Here is a 17,993-nt window from a genome sequence, read left to right as displayed (position 1 = left end):
ATAAGGCATTCTTTTGGTTTAAAGAGTCTCCCTTTAGATTCAGGATTCATGAATGGAGGTGAGTGGGAGGGTGAATTTGGAGGAATGAGTACCAAAGTATCAAAAGATTTTAGATCTTTAATTAGCAAATAAAACTTTATAATGAGATGATAGCCTGCAATGCTAATGATTGCATATGATTAAGATGTTATATCATGTTTCTGTTTATCTTTCTAGGTAAACAGATTTTTTATTTATATATTATATATAGATAGATCTCATAACTTAGAAATCTTTCTCTTCCAGTTTAAAATTATATTCTGTGAATCATACTGTGCTTCAATAGGGTATAACCATATTAAAACAACACTTCTTTTTCTCTTTAAGACAAAATGTTCCTTTTGAAGACTATACCAGGCTTCAAAAAAGACTAAAAGATATACAGAGAAGACATAATGAATTTCGAAGTCTAATTTTGGTTCCTAACATGCCTCCAACAGCATCTATCAATCCTGTTAGCTTTCAGTCACCAGCCATGGTTCCAAGCATGGAACTACCATTTCCTCCTCATATGCAGGTATGAGCATTTATTTTAGGGGAAAAAAAAGTTAGTCATACATTTTTGTACGTCTTTATATTTAAATGTGGTGATAAAACTCAAATTATAACTTTGGTCAGTGCTCAAAATTCACCACAAAAATGGCATAAACATTTAAAAGCAGTTTTAACTTCTTCCCTTTCATTTATCATAGAAATTTGCTGAATTTGGTTTCAATCATGATTCTTTAGTGATGGTGCTGGGAGTGAAATATCTTACTGGGCAATTGAAAAGAGGAAATTTGATTGAGTCCTTGAGTAACCTAGAGTTTGTAGCTTACTCATAATGTTAATACTAATGACTACTGAGCATTTACTAATGCAGTGAACTGTGTGTGTTCCATGCAATGTCTAATACTAACGAAAAATGCTTTGAGGGCAGATATTATTATTCCTAATTCATAGATAAGGGAACTAAGAGTGAAGTGACTTGCGTAAGGTCATAGCTAATAAGTGACTAAGTTTCAAACCTAAACCCATTGAATCCAAAACCTGGGTTATTTCTATTGTATCAGGCCCCTGAGGTATTGAAGAAATCAGATTGTTTGATTCGTTTTTAGAAGATGGACTATTAATAAGTAATTATGTTTTATAATATTGTAAGCACAGATGATTTTAATCACTGAATTGAATCTCAGGCCAAGTGCTTTGTTTATAATAAACTTCTGTTAAACACCAGTGTTGTTGGAAAGTTGCCATGTAAGTATACCTGGGCCCGGCATTAATATTTTCTAATTCACTCCCTGGTGAATTTTATACCTAGTGAAGAACAGACTATGGGTTTTGCTTAAGGCTAGAGCCTGAGGCAGGAGAGAAGCAAAATAGGTGGTAGTTTAGCCCATGCTACTTTTTTTTAGACTGCTACAGTGGTCAGCACTTCCTTGCCAGATACTATAGGCATATGTAAAAGAGGCAGACCAAGGCTGCTGCCTAACAGTTACTTTTATACTAGTTTGTTTAATAGTTTCTTTTGCTATGCTTTCTCTACATCATTTTAAGGAGGAACAACATCAAAGGGAACTCTCTCTACTTCGCAAAAGACTAGAAGAACTGGAAACAACACAAAGAAAACAATTGGAGGAACTTGGATCTTCTGGAGAATGATGTTCTTGGAGAACAGGCAGATCAAAAGAGGTGAAGTCGGTGACTCAGTAAAACTTGACGTTTTAACCTGTGGCATTTAGATACATTTTACTGTTTGCCAAAACACTTGAATGTGCCTCAAGAAAAGGTACCTACTACATGCTGTATTGCGTGACTATCATACAGATTTTAGAATTCTACAAGTGAAGCATTAAAAGTCTCAGATATATTTAGAATATTTGACAGTGGTTTGATAATGTAGAACAATATCATTAATTCCCTCTTCAAAATGCTTGGCAATAACTGGGTCCATACACATCTTCTGGTTTACTATATACAAAAAACTGTAGTTGAAAAAAGATGACAATTTAAAAGTCAGCATAAAGAATGTAAAGGTATCTATATACATTACAGAAGGCTACCTTTTCTAAAAGCTGTGTGCACATAATTAAAGAGCTTAAATATTTTAATCTACATATTGTCTTGTGTTTAACTTTACATCAACCATATAGCATATATTTGGCAATATGATGACAGTCTACTGATTTTGGCTTCATTAGAATAGAGAGTAAGTGCAACTAATTAAATCCTGTGGCAGTATTAACAAGTGGGCCATTGATTGTAAAACTTGAACCCAGGTAGGTACCTTTATAAGGGTTGCTGGAATTTAACTTTACTTCCCCACTGCTGTGGATCTAACCAAATAATTATGTGTTTTATTTGTGTCCCTAAGTATGCTCTTATTTTTTTTTTTACTCTACACCCATTGGAAGCTTTTTAAATGTGACATCTTTTAGAGGAATTCTGCTGGAATAATTCCATGTTAATGAGGCGAAAGCTCAGGTCTCCCAAATTAAGTTCATTATCCAAAGGTCTAAAGTCCAGGTTGATAGTGGAGGCCAGGATTGTAATTGAGCAGTCCTTAGCACCATTTAGCAAGAAACTAGGTTTATTTACTACATAATATAGCTGCTTATTCACAGTGTATACAGTGATACCTTGTCTCTGAAAAATAATTTCCATGGAGCCATTTATAATAGATTTTTATTCTAACTAGAAAATTGAAAAAAGACAGTCCACAGTTACATCAAAATGTTTATTTTTTGGATATAGACATTTAAAACATTCATCTCGAAGAACAGCTTCAATCAGGTATACAATAAGAAATAGACTTTAAATCCTAATACAGAAAAGGTAACAGAATTTTTTAAATGCTGCTGTAGACACTAGTGTTAGAAAAAAAAGTTTATAAATGAATTGTTTTGCACCAAAAAAATATGCAAAGAAACTTGAAATTGTTTGCCATTTGTTGCTCTGGTTGCTGTTTAATATAGACCCAGTGACTGATTGTCTTCAGCACACATCTAATTTGGCCATTTACTGCATTTGGCTAATGTGATCCAAAATGTGATCTAGATAGTGCTTTTCACTGGAGGATTGACAAACACGCTACATACATTAGTGAATCTTCATACCACCTCAGTGAGGTAGTTTAGAAATATTATACAGAAATTGAGGCACAAAGAGGTAAGTGACTTGCCCAAAGTTCCCAACAGCACAGTCCCTGGAAGAGGAGGTAACTCTCCACACAGGACTCATGTGCCAGAAAGCTGGACAGGGACACCCTCATGTAGCATTTAGTAAATACTTAGATAAAGCTGTAGCTGATCCTTTGAGTTTTTAGTACCCTAAAGTAGGGGAAGTCTTTTGGGCAACTCTCCTACTCTTGGCTCTCAACTCTCCTACTTTTGTTCTCTTATGAACTTCGCCTCTTTGAAGACTGTAGCAGCCTTAGATGGGGACCAGACCTCTCTCTCACCTTTATTCTGATAGGTAACCTATTTGGTAGTTTTGTTTGAGGTGTGTCCATCGGACAGACAATGTTCAAAAGCAACAGGATCGGGAAGGTGCCTATCAGGGGTAGTAACTGCTTATTTTCTCTGATCAGTTTGTAGAGGTGTCACCACTCTCATGCTTTTCCAGATAATTCAGGAGCAAAAAGGAATTGCATTTATCTAAGACAAATCCATATTTAAATCCTGATGCTCCATAGATTGTTGGTAAATGATTTCAAGGAATATGTGATCAATGTTATTTGACTTGAAAAAATTTCTTTCCTAGAGGGGGAATTTGGAGCACCAAGGGTAAAAGGTGCCTGCCACAAGAAAAGCTCAAGAGTTGCCAATTATGCTGTTTACTTCTTCTGGTTTAATAGAAGGAAAACACAGTGGTATTAAAATTGGTCATGAGCAGCAAAAATTCAGGAATAAAAAATTAGCACTAAAAAGACTACAGTATAACTGGATAGAGAATTCTTTAAAAAGAAAGGCATGAATAAATGGGCATTTTAAATTCTTTCTCCTGTGAGGAATACTTTCCAAAAGTACATAGTAAGACTAAGATACCAAGTTGTATACTAATATTTTTTAGGCCTTGGGCCTCAAATATATATATTTATATATAATACTCCAGTGTGAACAGCAATTTGATGAAATGTAAAATGTATCTTTTTAAAATCACACACAAGAATTTATAACCACAGGGTTCACCAGAAATCTAAAGCAAGGAGACACTCATATAGAAATTGGGTTACTTTTCCACAGATTGTTCTGATCAAAGGTTTTGAAACAAATGAATTAATGATTTTTTTGTATAATATCCAACATGTCCACTATCAAATACATTTAGTATGAAAAAATAGATGGGAAAAAAAGGAACATACATTAGAACAAAGTATCTGGTTAAAATGCTGTTCATTTAAATAAAGCCCACTCACTCTCCTTACTTTAGAGGTCCTTGGTGAAATGGAGGTGAGTCTGATGGAGTGCAGTTGATGACCACTGAAAAACACGAGCCCTTTCAACAATGTTGCAACACTGTTAGTTTTTGGTTTAAACACACACACACACTCACAAATGCTAAGTGTACACTACCAAATTCTGCGGTCGCCTTTTCCAAGAACTACTGGGGAAAGTTTCAATGCTGCAAATCCTCGAGGTTGCCTTAACACCCCCACCTTGTTTCCAGATGACTCATTTCACATTTTGTTTTGAGCATTGACAGTATCCCTTTACAATGCAGAGGTGCAGTGTAGCACAAGTGCTACATAGCTGTAGTTTTCAAATAAAACCACTTATATCATTGTGCTTAAGTGGAGACTGTAGTTACAATACTGACCCTCGCTTACTGGCCCTGTATTCTCTGTAAACAAGGAGGCTGTTTGCAACAACCACTTCAACTCTATTTACAGAAGGGTTCCCACAGTATACACACAGGCACAATAGTTGGTATGCTTTCTAAAAGCTGTGCATGTGCCTTGGTCTCTTAAAAAGACAGTGCTCAAAGTGGAACCTATGTGCAAACAAGAAATTAACGACATAGAGTAGCTCAAGCAGCCATTTTGCTCCCAAGTCGTCTGAAGAACTTTGCCAGATTAAGCCAGGGCCCAGAGTGCTTACATCCACTTGCATTTCTTCTTTTCATCAAATAAGACTTTTACATGCAAGAGTTGTTTCTGAGCGTCTTCCAGCCCTCGTTCTCTTTCTAGTTTATTTAGAATCTGTTGACAATTAGAACAGTTATTTTAGATATTGTGGTTTTAGCATTACAATTGTTTTTTGCATACCTGATGGTATGAGTGGTAAAATCTGTATGAAACAGATGCCAACATTTTCTTCCATCATTTACGTACTCACTTTGCAAGTTGTTTTGCTAAGTCATTATCACAGGATCAACAATACCTTGGCTTAAAATAGAAGCTCGCAAGAAATACCAACTATTTGCTTTCAAATATGGGGCCAGGCTTCCAAGGCCCTGCTTTATGCATTATGTCACAGCCATTCCAAGCACAGCAAGCATTCCTGGGCAGCCAACATGCAGGCAAGTATTTCTCCTTAAATGCAGCAGGCAGGGACATCCTGGTCAGAGACAGATCCTTCCCTTCCCTCCCATCTGGGCAGTATAGTCCCTCCTCTTCCCTCCCTTCCCCAGTGCTTCCCTTCTCTCCCCTGACCCCTGGAAGGAGGGATGCTTATCATGTTTAAGGAACTCATTGCCTCTACCCTACCTTAGAGCTTCACTTGATCTTCAAGTAGCAAATGGAATTGGTGAGCTATTCTCACCATTGACATGGATAGCCTGTCCCAGCATGACTGATTGGGGGGGAATCAGGGAAGGGGGAGTTAACATATGTTTGGAAACAAAGCATCTGATGAATGTGTCTGTGTGAATTTCCAAAGAAAAAAACCCAGATTAAGGAGAATTAATCATAAAGGAGAATGGTTTATTGAAATAGTTCCTTAAGTTAGAAATATGTCATAATTTCATATAACTATTGAATACAGAATCTAGGAGATTTTACAAGCTTAGCTTTCATTTTTAGCAGATTACAATCAAGCATAAGCTGACCCCATTTAATAGGGCCACTACTTACTCATCAGTGTTAACTTGAGTCAGTGTGGCTGTAGGCCCCATGAACTCAAATGTAAATTTAGGCTGGTCCAAATGTGGGCAGCATGATACAACTTTAAGAGGGGCAGCCATGTGCAGGGTCTGGCTCAGTGCCAGGATCCCCCATCTCAGACAGGCTTCCTGGCATCCCTTTCTGGCCTTTTGGGATGCCAGAGCTGTTCTGAAACTGACAGAATGCTATAACCACATCCTGATGCCTGACTCATAGGTTTATAACAATGTTATTTAAAATCTTACCTCATCAAAATATTTTACGATGTATTTGTAAATTTCTGTCAAGGCCACTTCTTCATTAAATTCATTTTCGTGTTTCTAAAAAAAAAAAAAAAAAAAAAAAAAAACTTTTTGAGAAATTCTTAAATGACTTAAACCAAATACAAGCTTTTTTTTCTGCTTTCTAACGATACCTTAGATTCCTGAGTTAAAAATTCTTCCATTTCTGAGGATGACAATGGAGGCAAATCCCTGATTGCTTTGTAATAAGATTTTACTTCTTCTTTGTAGGTTGGGATATCCTTGGCATAGAGAAGCTTATTAGTTGGTGCTTCCTGGAAAAAAAAAAAAAAAGGAGGGGAACAAATTTATAATACACCAATGTAGCTGAACCCACACCACCAGTTTTACCTCTTGGTAACAAGGCTTCATGCAGTAGGCCTTCAGTGTTGTTGACTGAATGACTGACTGCTATCTAGATAGTTCTGGTGAGTCACTGTTATTTTCAGGCAGATTAAATGCTAATATATTCTGCCTTCCTCTCATAAAAGAACCAAAATTATTATTTTTGCATGATTTTGAGTTACTGTAACAATAGAACTTATTTCAATCACAGATCATTACTAATGGTTGTAAAAAGCCTGAATTAAAACATTTGCTCTCATCCTCACCCACCAGTGAATTTGGCATTTATAAAAGACTTGATTGTAGGTCTGATTGAGCCTTTTATATAACCATGAAACTGGTAAGTAATTGGCAGTGGCAGATTTTCTAGCTTGTCCCTTTTATTTCATTAGATTATAAAGATCTTCCAGTTTCTTTAAGGAAGCACATGGTCATTAGTATTGGTGGCTCTGATGTGTGATTTTGCAAAGTTTCCCTGGCAGTTTGAATGTTTCTATGTAACAATAATGATATTTAAAAATTAAATATTACTTTATTTTAAAAAGTCAGTATTTTTCACAGAAGTTTAAAAAATTCTACTCAGGGAAGATAGGTAAGTTAATGATAGGGCTGATGTCCTAGTACATTTTAAAGAACCCATGAGGCTGAATCAATGGCTTGATGAACCATTCTGAAGGATGTCTAGAGTTGGAGATAGTATAGAGATTTTCTTATGTCAAATTTAAATGGAACCCAGAAATCATGCTATTACTCATTCATTCGGTAAACACTCTTAAGCAAGCACTGGGGCAGGCATTGAGTATACAGTGATAAAGACCAGTGGCTGCCCTTGAGAAGCTTACAATCTAGTTGCACAAACAGATTTACAAAGTGCTTACTATGATACAAATAATTAGCAGCAGGAGTTGACAAAAAGAGAAAATTTCTGACAATTCTGCTACTTTGTGTGGTCCCAGGCAAGACATGTAACCTCCCAGAACATCAATTTTCACATTTATAAAATAAGGGTAATAATAACTACCTTATTTGGTACTTTTGAGGATTAAGTGAAATGTTAAGAACATAATTCATAAGCACCTGTTTTTAGTGTGAATAAACATTTAAGTGCCTTTCAGTGCGCTCCATGTTAAAATGAACTTTATTAGTCAAATGAAGAAAGTGCTGTAGGAAATACACTGGGGAAAGTTCACAAAGTAGGTGTATTTAGACTGATCTGAGTCTTTTACAGTTTCTGGTCCTCATTAGGAAATCATGTTTGTTGAATGAATGAAATGTTTATGATGAATGAATGAGTTGGATTTTACTAGAGAGAGGCATTGTGAGACAGGTAAGACGAGCAAAGGGATGTGAGAACAAGTTCATGGTGTGAACTGGGGAAAAGTAAAAGCTGTAACACAGTGGGTGTGTGGAGTGTGGAAGACAGTATTGAGGCTAGCAAAGAGGCCTGAAGCCCATCAGGAGGCACTATGGGGCACTGTGAAGACTTTAGCTGGTAGGTAATGGGAAATATTTCCTTTTTTCTGAGACAGTCTAACTCTGTTGCCAGGCTGGAGTGCAGTGGCACGATCTCGACTCACTGAAATCTCTGCCTCCTGGGTTCAAGCAATTCTCCTGCCTCAGCCTCCCAAGTAGCTGAGACTACAGGCACCTGCCACCACGCCCAGCTAATTTTGGTATTTTTAGTAGAGATGGGGTTTCATCATGCTGGGCAGGATGATCTTGATCTCTTGACCTTGTGATCCACCCGCCTTGGTCTCCCAAGGCTGGGATTACAGGAGTGAGCCATCGCACCTGGCCGTATTTGCAATTTTTAAGAATCAGACTGACATCAGATATATGTTTTAGGAAGATTACCTGAGAGACAGTGAAAAAGAAAAGTTTAGGGATAGGTGGACAGCAGGGGGACAGGGACACCAATCAGGAAGCAATTATCCTAGTAGGGACAGGATGAAGTAATAAGGCTGAGGAAGGAGGAGGGAGGGACAGACATTTGAGACAGAAGTGAGTGGTAACCAATAGTTGGGGATAGAGGTTGGAAGGAGGAGGAGTCAGAGATAATGTTGAGGATTCTACCTTGAGAGACTAGGCAATGCTAGGGAAGACAAAAGCAAAAGCAGGTTTGTTTTGCAGAAATATTGGTGATAAAGAGTTTAGATTACAACTGGGAGTCTGAGGCACCTACGGAACATCAGTTTCCATTCATACCAGGGACTCTTAAAGCCCTACCCAAGAACTCCTCCTCAGTGTTCAAAGATCCAGTAGGCAAAGATATTGCTCAGTTTAGTGTATTTTGGAGCACTCAAATAAGACCAAAACATTTCTTTCAAAGTTTGCTCTGTATTTTTATCTTTCTTTGCATTCTTGGGGCTTTTGATCAGCAAAGAAAACTATAGGAAAACAGTACTCATGCTTTGATTGTAAAGTGACAAACTGTTACTGTTAGAAATCTCAGGCAGGATTTTCTATCCCATAAGCAACGTGTTACATTCAAATAGTCATTTTATGTATATTCAGGTAGAATTGATTTAGGTAAATTTCAATAGTTTCACATTTTGGGTTATCAGTGTCTATAGAATGTGTTTCTAGGAAACAAAATGCATACTTTATGGTAAAGTTTTTCACAGGCAGAATTCTGCAGTCTGGTGGGGCTAATTATTTTGGTTTTCACTTTTAAAAAATTAGACTAAAAATAATTAGATTTTAAAGAACAGCAAATTTACAGTGGCCCTTGCTATTTCTCTTTAACTGGTGTAGTTTAAACCACTTGTTTATTATTTGAATGCTTATCAGGAAGACAAGTGCATCAGACTCGTAAGACTACACACAAATACTCAAGCTGGGCCTTACCTTCCCTAGTTGCTGTTCTGTGAGGGAAAATGCATCCATGAATGCCTGGGCAATCACTGACAAACAGCCATCTATGTGTGGCGTCTTCTTAATGTCAAAGACAAACTGAGGGTTCTTCAGGATGTTTACCCAGAAGCGAAGAGGAAGGCTGTTCAGAGAGAGAATAATTCTCTTTTCAAATAGGGCCATTCATGAAGCCAATGGTCTGTTTATCACAGTTTGTAAACAGGTGTTTTCATCCTTATTACTGAAGTATACAACTCTGCCTAGCCAAACATACCAAGCAACAGATAGAAGCATCACTCTGAGAACAAGAAAGGGTTAACTGACAGAGCTACTGAAAAGGATAGAGGAGGGTAAGTTTGAAAGTGGCCATGGACAAGAATTTTCTCCAGATAGCTCTTAAATATATATATATATATATATTTTTTTTTTTTTCCTCTCTCTCTCCTGGATTATTTCCCATCTCCTGATAGTTTGTTCATTAGCCGTCCTCTCAACACACAATCAGACCATGTCTCTTCTCTGTTCCAACCATCTGAGGCTCTCCATCTCCCTCTGGATAACACCCTGCATGACCTGGCCCTCTGCCCTCCTATCCCACTGCTCCTCCCCATGCTCATTCCAACTCCACTGTACTCCTTACTGTTCTTCACATGTGCCAAGCAGGCACGCATCTCACAACTTGTGCTCTTGGCGTCTGCCTGAAACTTTCTTGCCTCTGGTAGTCTCATGGTTTATGTCCTCTCCTCTTTCAATACTTGGCTCAAGTGTTGCCACCTCTGTGAGGCCTTCTCTGATCACCCTGTCCTGACACATACTAACTAGCCTCCTTTCTTACTTTCTCCACTGCACTTATCATATGTTACCGTACTACTGTTTACATATTGCATTTAGTGTCTGTCCTCATTTAGTAGAGTGGGACATGGACTTTCATCTGTTTTGTTACTATTATCTCCAGCCCCTAAATCCTTGGCCCATGGTAGATATTCAAATAAATACCTGAACACGAACTTGGGACTGGTTCAAAGTCCTTCCATTATCTCCTTTTCAACTCTGACCTAGCTCATTACCTCCACCATATGCTGCTGGGTCTCCCAGCAGCTTTACTGTCCTGGCTGCTGCCCCTGCTCAGATGCCACAATCTTCAAGGTGGAATGGTGGCCCTCAGCTCCCAGGCTTGATATGGGAGTGTCTAGGAGCGGCAGGGACTGGAGATAAGAGGCTAGAACAGGCCAGGGACAGTGGCTCACACCTGTAATCTCAATACTTTCGGAGGCTGAAGCAGGAGGATGGCTTGAGACCAGCCTGGGCAATGTAGTGAGACCTCATCTCACAAAAAGTTTTAAAAATTAGCTGGATGCAGTGGCATGCTCCTGTAATTCCAGCTACTTGGGAAGCTGTAGTGGGAGAATTGCTTGAGCCCAGTAGGCAGAGGTTGCAGTGTGCCGAGATTCCACCACTGCACTCCAGCCTGGGCGACAAGAGTGAGACCGTGTCTCAAAACAAGAGGCTAGAACATGGGAAGAGAAGGGAGTAAGCCAGCGTAGAGATTTGGGATAGATATGGATTAAATGGGAGATTAGACATAGAGCTCTGGAACTTCAGCTTTCGATACTTATTTAAAGTGACCTGGCTGCCCCCAGTGCCTGGAAAGCCTTGAGCTTGCACTGAAAAGTTCTACTTCATGATAACTCTGAGTCTTGAACTACATTTCTTTACTGAGGAGGCATTGAGAATAAATATGGATGCCTTGCCTGTGCTTATGGTAAAATATTAAAATATAAAACAAACCATTGGCTAATTCTCATTGTATCTGAGTACTGCACTTGATAAGTTTCTGTGCAGCATCAGAGTATGGACAGATAGCTTGGAGACTGCAAAGTAATTGATTAGGAACAAAAAATGATTTATAACATTTTCTCTAATGCAAAAATGATATAAAACCACGAATATTAATTTCTCATTCTTTGCTAGTCAACTTAAATTTGTTTGGCAAAGTCTTTATCATACACCAACGATAACAGAGTTTCTATTCAAGAATAGGATTCTTGGCATGTGAGTGGTTTCCTTTATTGTTTAAAAATAATAACAGAATAAGAAACCACTTTGACATGATAGCTTACCGAGCCCAAAGATTCTTATATACGGATAAATGAATCCTCCCGTAACTATCCCTTTCTTTTAATGTTCTGTTCCAGATTCTTGAAAACAGTAATCACCTACATTCCCACCTGTTTGTTTTCCAAATATGTACGACGTCAGGATCTGTGATTTTTTTGTTTTCAGCCTGGGCATCCAAAAAGTCAAAAAAGTATTTTATAGCAAATGGGGCTCTGCTGTTGGGTAAACTCCAGATGCTTCTAAAAAGTTTTTCAAGCACAGAGTGAATTGCCACCTGAAAGACAGACAACATCAGATTTGGGAGATTAAAAATTAAGGCAGTGGTTTTGAAAACATAATTGCAAAAGCAAATCCAAGTTCAGAGAAAATAATGTGCAAAACAGAAAAACAAGCTGAAGAGAAAAATATAAAATTGTCAAATCAGGCCAATGCTCACAATATGGACAAAAGTCCTGAAAATCCATGCCCAGGTTTAGATTTGGTTCATGGGCTGGTTTCTGATAACATTGTTTAGCCAACTGGGAGGATCTCTCAGAAATCTCTAGCAGTTGAAATGTCAGTTGTAGGGCTGTATACATAAACCAGGAAGCCACGGATGTTTGGCTTTTATTAGTTATGTTCAGCCTGGAAAAGCTCAAGTAATGCCGCTGTGTTCCCAGAATTTTTCCTGTTGCATATATTTCTATCATAAGGTTTTATTGTGTACTTTCCAAAGCATTTGAGTATTTTACAAAAGCCAAATAGGCTGAGCTCTATGGGACAGCTGAGAAAATCAAAAGGCTTGGGCTGTCCTCTGCCCACTAAACAAATCTCCTAAACTCTAAGCAGATTCTTTGTTATAATCTGAAGAAGCATGCCCATCAAGTTACTGGGGCCAAGTGTAGATAATAGCTTTTATAGTACTCATCATTCCAGATGGGGAGGAAAAAAAAGATCACCACAGACTTCTGTTAATTCCACTAAAAGCCAGATAAAGTAAAATTTGCTCCCAATTTTGTATTCCACTGGCTTTCACATCTGACACTTTTATGTGTGAGCAGAATTCTTAATTTTAAAGTGAAAAACAAAAATTAGTAAGATTTGCTAGGTTTATAGTCACTGACCCTTCCCATCCCCCTTCATTTTATTTGTGATTCAAAAATGGAGTTTTATTGCTCATCTATAATAACAAGTAAACAAAAAGAATAATTATGCTGTCAACCTAAAAAATAACAATAATAGTGAAATGGTGGGGAAAGAGACTGGGAACAATATTAAATCCCTGACTGAAGATACTACAGTACAAATTTGTAAAGTGCTGTTATCTTTGCAGTGTATAAAAAGAAGAACGGGGTAGGAAGTGTTTACAATTTAAACTTTCATTTTGCTTTGCTAGAAGGCACAAGGGATTTGTAACATTTTCACACTTCAGTGGAAATTAAGTCAAACACATCATACACCCCCTAGGTAGCCATAAAAGTGCTCCCAGAACAGTAAGTGTACCTTGGTAGACAGCAGCTTTGTCAGATACATTTCTTTTACTTTGAACTTGTGCTTCCCTCGGTGTCTCTTTCCTTGCACATCTTGGAATGCTTCCGAATCTGGTAAAATCTGAAGGGAAGACAGCAGAAGCGTTACCCAAGGAGACCAGTCATGCTACAGAAGGCATGCAATTCAGCGGTGAGCACAAGGAAGCCTGAACTCACCAAATGGCAGTGGTCGTCCGAGTATTCCACATCTGAACACGAGAAAAAGGGAGAGAAAGCAGTCCGTTAAAAAAAGCAACCACAGGCTAATTGGCTTTCTCATAAAAAGCCCCATTTGTGCTATATACCGAGGTGACTTGAGCTTTTTGGCTTGAGCTCTTCATAGCTACATTTTTCCCCCTACTGCATCTTAAGATCCTAAGAACAGTGTGAAGATGGGATGGGCTAGGGATTGGAGGGGGAAATAGATTCCCTAGTGATCACTGATCTCTTGCTAGTAGGAGAGGCTCAAGCTGCATTCATTTAACAAATGTATCTGGAGCACCTCCTGTGTGCCAGGGACTACTAGGCATATAGCAATGAATAAGCCCTAATTCCCACCCTGATGGAATTTCCATTCTGGCCATCAAACTTCTAGGTACATAATTATTATAAATGTAATAAAGGTTACAAAGGAGAATTATATGCTAAGAAATTATCTAACGAGATCAAGCCTAGTCCAAGAGTTTTTGAGGAAGGGATGTTGGAGCTGAATCTAATGAAGAAATAGAGTCAGCCAGGCAAATTGCAGGAAGGCCAAAAGGTAGAAAGGAACTGACCCCTTTGTAGGATCTCAAAGGACAATGAGGTGGTGCTCACAGAGCAAGCTGAGACTAGCGCAGAGTGAGGAAATGTGGCTGTAAAGGGTAAGGGAGTGGTAAATGGAGGGAAGAGAGGAAGTAAGGCATTTGGTTTTGAGGTTGAGAGAGGCTCAGTGGCTCACATCTGTAATCCTAGCACTTTGGGAAGCCAAGGCAGGAGGACTGCTTGAGCTCAGGATTTCAAGACCAGTCTGGGCAATATAGTCAGACATCATTTCTACAAAAAAATTTTAAAATTATCTGAGCATGGTGGCACACTCATGTAATCCCATCTACTTAGGAGGCTGAGGTGAGAGGATCATTTGAGCCCAGGAGGTTGAGGCTGCAGTAAGCCATGATTGTACCACTGTACTCCAGCCTGGTGACAGCAAGACCCTGTCTTAAAGATGAGACTAGCACATCTTGAAATGCTAATGGAAAATGCAGTAGATGGGGGTAGGGTGGGGGTGAAGAAAGTACAGGTGAGAAAAGAGGTTACTGGTGGTATAAGGATGCCAAGAGGGCTGGAAAGGATGGTGGCACCCAAAGCACAGGTGAGAGAGTGGCCTTGAATGGAGGAAGGTCAGCCCACAAGCATCAAGTAAGGAAGAGGGCACATGCAGGTAGGTTGGTAGGTTTGGCATTGGCTGTTGAGGGAGTTCTGATTTGCTTTCTCTGTAAAGTGCAGGGTGTAGTCATCTGCTGAGAGGAGAGCAGTGTGTGTCAGAGCTTTGAGAAGAGAAGGTATACATTATGGATGACACAGAGTTAAGTTTCCCAGAGAAACCCAGTGAGAGCAAGCTGTGTTGAGGGCCCTGGTCAAGTTGGGTACCGTGAACTTACAGTAACCCCCAGTGTGCCACTGTGTGCCTTTCTTCTGTGGCTCCCTAGCTGTAGGGTCAGGAAAGGATAACTGTTGGGTTCATCCAGGGTTGGAATTTTGACAGGGGGGCTGATGTTAGGACAGAGGTACAGGAGGTTTGGAGCATTAGCAGGATGATAAGATGGTGGCTCTTAGTTGGAGTGGATGGGAATTAGCAGCAGTGCTGACTGACTGGAGGATCCGTGAAGAGATCCAAACCTAAACTTCTACTATTTGTTGGATACAATGAGTTCTATTTCTTTCTCTTCAAAGAATCAGTATGTCAGTATGTTCAGTTCTTTGTCCTCCATTTTAAAGTTTAACTTCCTTGTAATTATAGTCAACAACTTTTCCACCAATTCTAATCAGTAGTTCACATCTGTTCCCCTGGTCATTTGTTTTGTCCTGACTCAACCCAGTCACCTGCTTTGACCTGAGTCACCTGTGGTCACCTGCTCTGACCTGAGTCACCTTTAGTTACCTGCTCTATAATCGTTTTTCCTGCCACATCACTCACCCCACCACTCTGGCTTATACCCCTGCTCTCTTTAAAATAGCCAATCAGAATTAGCTTAGACTGTGCAGTCCAACACTAGCCAGCAGGGGAACAACACAGCAGTGGGGACTACCTGCATTAGGGATAAGAACTCCTTCCTCTCCCCTGTTCAGGTGAGCCCTCACCATTGCTCCATCTGTGAGATGTACCCTTCTATAGAAGTAAATTGCCTTGCTGAGAAAATTTATATTCGAGTGCTACTTCTTTTGCAGCACCAAAAATTTACATATAACATACTCGACCCCCTAAATAACAGGCTCTTCAAAAGGCCCAATCTTTCAAGCCTAAAAAGCACAGCTCTTCGATTTTTCAACACAAAGACACCATCCTCCTTAAGCTGGAATGATAGCAACTGTCTACAAGATGGCTCCTCAACAGCCCATGTAGTGCTGGAAGGTGGGTTTCCCACAAGGAGTCCTACCCTATTATCCTGTCTGTATAATCAGGAGCTCTACATTTCCTGTTTACACTGACCAGATACTCCCTGCTCTAGTGAATCCAGGAATCAGAAAGTCCTACCTCTGGCTGTGTGTGTGAAAGGAGCCTGTCTGGGAGAGGCTGAGAACCTTTCCAAGGGCTGAGAACTGTTTGTCTTAACTGGGGTATAATTTCTCTGGGGACAAACCTAGAACAGGAATTTCCTGCCCCAAGGCTATCAGGGAAGCAGTTCACTTTAGAGACCAGCCTATCAACTTTCCCATAAAAGCTCCCCCTTTAGTTTGTCTCTCTCCAATTTCTGGGAACTTCACAAGTGCTATCACAGGAGACTTGGACTTTCTAAGTAGATTATCTTGTTTGTTTAGTGCTTGCAAGGGGCTGTGTGATTATCTGTACTCTTCCCTCTCAGTTTGCCAGGGGGATCTCCTCTGTTAGCCCCCATCCTTTTAAAGGGTTGGAAAAAAGCTATGAGATTCTGCCCTGAACTTAGGGCTATAAAGAGGCAGCCACTTCCTCAGTGCTGGGCAGTCCAAGCCAACCACCATTTATAGTTTGCTTCTTGCAGGGATCACATTCTTAGAACTGAAAAGAGATCGAAATGGCTTTTCTCAGCTTTCAGAGAATTACATAGCAACAACTCAATCTCACCTTTGTGACAATACAGCTGAGAGAGGCAAAAAGCAATACTTTATGAAGCCGGGTGAGAACAAAAGGTTAACAATATTATATTGGTTACCTGAAGTAAAATTTGCTATCTTCTTAAAGACTTTTATAGTGGATCCATTTGATATCTGAAACCAAAGATAAAAGATAGATGAGTTTTCAAAATTTAATGCATTTCTCAACTTCACCCAGGAATCAGATGGCTGGATGGATCTTTCATGCTCTTACTTATTAAATCAAATATTTATCAAGAATTACTATGTTCTGGGCACTGTGTTGGAGGCTGGGACTAAATGACAAGCAAGACAGCGTCTCTGTCCTCAAGGGGCTCATACCCCGTGAGGAGGCTGATGAGGCAATGGGAAGCAGAGGGGTAATACGCAGAAGGTGGCGGCCAGGACTCTGTGGGACCGATGGGAGGTGGGCCAACCCCAGAAGAGGGGAAGACTGAGCTGTGTTAGGACATTCCCCTGACTCACAGAGGTCAGAAAAGTCCTAAGCCAGTTTCATTTTTTGAGGTTAAAAAATTGTTACTTGTTATGGACTGAATGTTTGTGTCCCTTCCAGATGCCTACACTGAAATCCTAATCTCAGTATGATGGTGGTAGGAGGTAGGGCTTTCGGGAGGTGACTATGTCATGAGGGTGGAGGCCTCATGATGGGAACAGGGCCCTTATAAGAAGTGACACCAGGGCCAGTGTGTTGCCTCACTCCTGTGATCCCAGCACTTTGGGAGGCAGAAGCAGAAGGATCACTTGAGTCCAGGAGTTTTGAGACCAGTCTGGACAACAGAGATCCTGCTGTGCAAAAACTTTAAAAATTAGTTGGGTGCATTCGTGCATACCTATAATTCCAGCCACCTGGGAGGCTGAGATGGGAGGATCACTTGAGCCCAGAAATTCAGGGCTGCAATGAGCCATGACTGTGTCACTCTACTCCAGCCTGGGTGACACAGTGAAACATTATCTCTAAACAGAGGAGGAAAAGGAAGAGACAGCAGAGCTTGCCGGTCCTCTCTGCTTTCCACCATACAAAGACACAAGATGGCTGTCCGCAAACCAGCAGGAGAGTCTTCACCAGACACCAAGCTACTAGTACTTTGTCCTGACCGTGGACTTCCGGCCTCTGGAACTGAGAAATGTTTGTTGTTTAAGCCACCCAGTTGGTGGTATTGTGTCATAGCAGCCCTAACTGACTATGGCACTACTCTACTAAGAAATGCTGAAATGCGTTTTGAGAAATTGGGGTACATAAAGCTGGTGTCTACCCTATGACAGAGCCATTTCACAGATAGGTTCTTAGTCCACAGGAATAAGTATAAATGTGTAAATCCAGATATGGAACTATCTGTAATTGTCCCATACTGGAAACAACTCAAACATCTATCATTAGAATGAATAATTTGGGGTATATTCATACAACAGATTATAAAACAATGAAAATAAGCAATC

At 39.8% G+C, this 17,993-nt stretch overlaps 2 protein-coding genes across 3 annotated transcripts in view; one reads left to right on the top strand and one right to left on the bottom strand.

The window, feature by feature from the left end:
• CEP83 (centrosomal protein 83) overlaps positions 1–2,133 on the top strand; it is a 111,157-nt gene extending 109,024 nt beyond the window's left edge. The window contains exons 14-15 of the mRNA XM_032297994.1: positions 367–556; positions 1,576–2,133. Coding sequence (XP_032153885.1) covers positions 367–556; positions 1,576–1,680 — 295 coding nt within the window. The 3' untranslated portion in view covers positions 1,681–2,133. The remainder of the gene's footprint in view (positions 1–366; positions 557–1,575) is intronic.
• Positions 2,134–2,741: 608 nt separating this feature from the next.
• The window catches only part of PLXNC1 (plexin C1), a 158,709-nt gene continuing 143,457 nt past the window's right edge, over positions 2,742–17,993 (bottom strand). Inside the window, exons 24-31 of one of the 2 annotated variants that reach the window (XM_032297975.1) lie at positions 16,616–16,670; positions 13,404–13,435; positions 13,201–13,308; positions 11,829–11,992; positions 9,595–9,742; positions 6,537–6,677; positions 6,367–6,441; positions 2,742–5,218 (exon numbers count right to left, since the gene is read on the bottom strand). In XM_032297975.1, the coding sequence (XP_032153866.1) occupies positions 5,114–5,218; positions 6,367–6,441; positions 6,537–6,677; positions 9,595–9,742; positions 11,829–11,992; positions 13,201–13,308; positions 13,404–13,435; positions 16,616–16,670 (828 nt within the window). In that variant the 3' untranslated portion in view covers positions 2,742–5,113. Of the gene's footprint in view, positions 5,811–6,366; positions 6,442–6,536; positions 6,678–9,594; positions 9,743–11,828; positions 11,993–13,200; positions 13,309–13,403; positions 13,436–16,615; positions 16,671–17,993 lie in introns of both variants that reach the window. The other variant, XM_032297982.1, reaches the window with a different exon arrangement.

Source organism: Sapajus apella, unplaced genomic scaffold (genome assembly GCF_009761245.1).
Source record: "Sapajus apella isolate SASKATOON/1434 unplaced genomic scaffold, GSC_monkey_1.0 scaffold2, whole genome shotgun sequence".
Taxonomy (NCBI): domain Eukaryota; kingdom Metazoa; phylum Chordata; class Mammalia; order Primates; family Cebidae; genus Sapajus; species Sapajus apella.
This window is presented reverse-complemented; position numbering and strand designations above follow the sequence as displayed.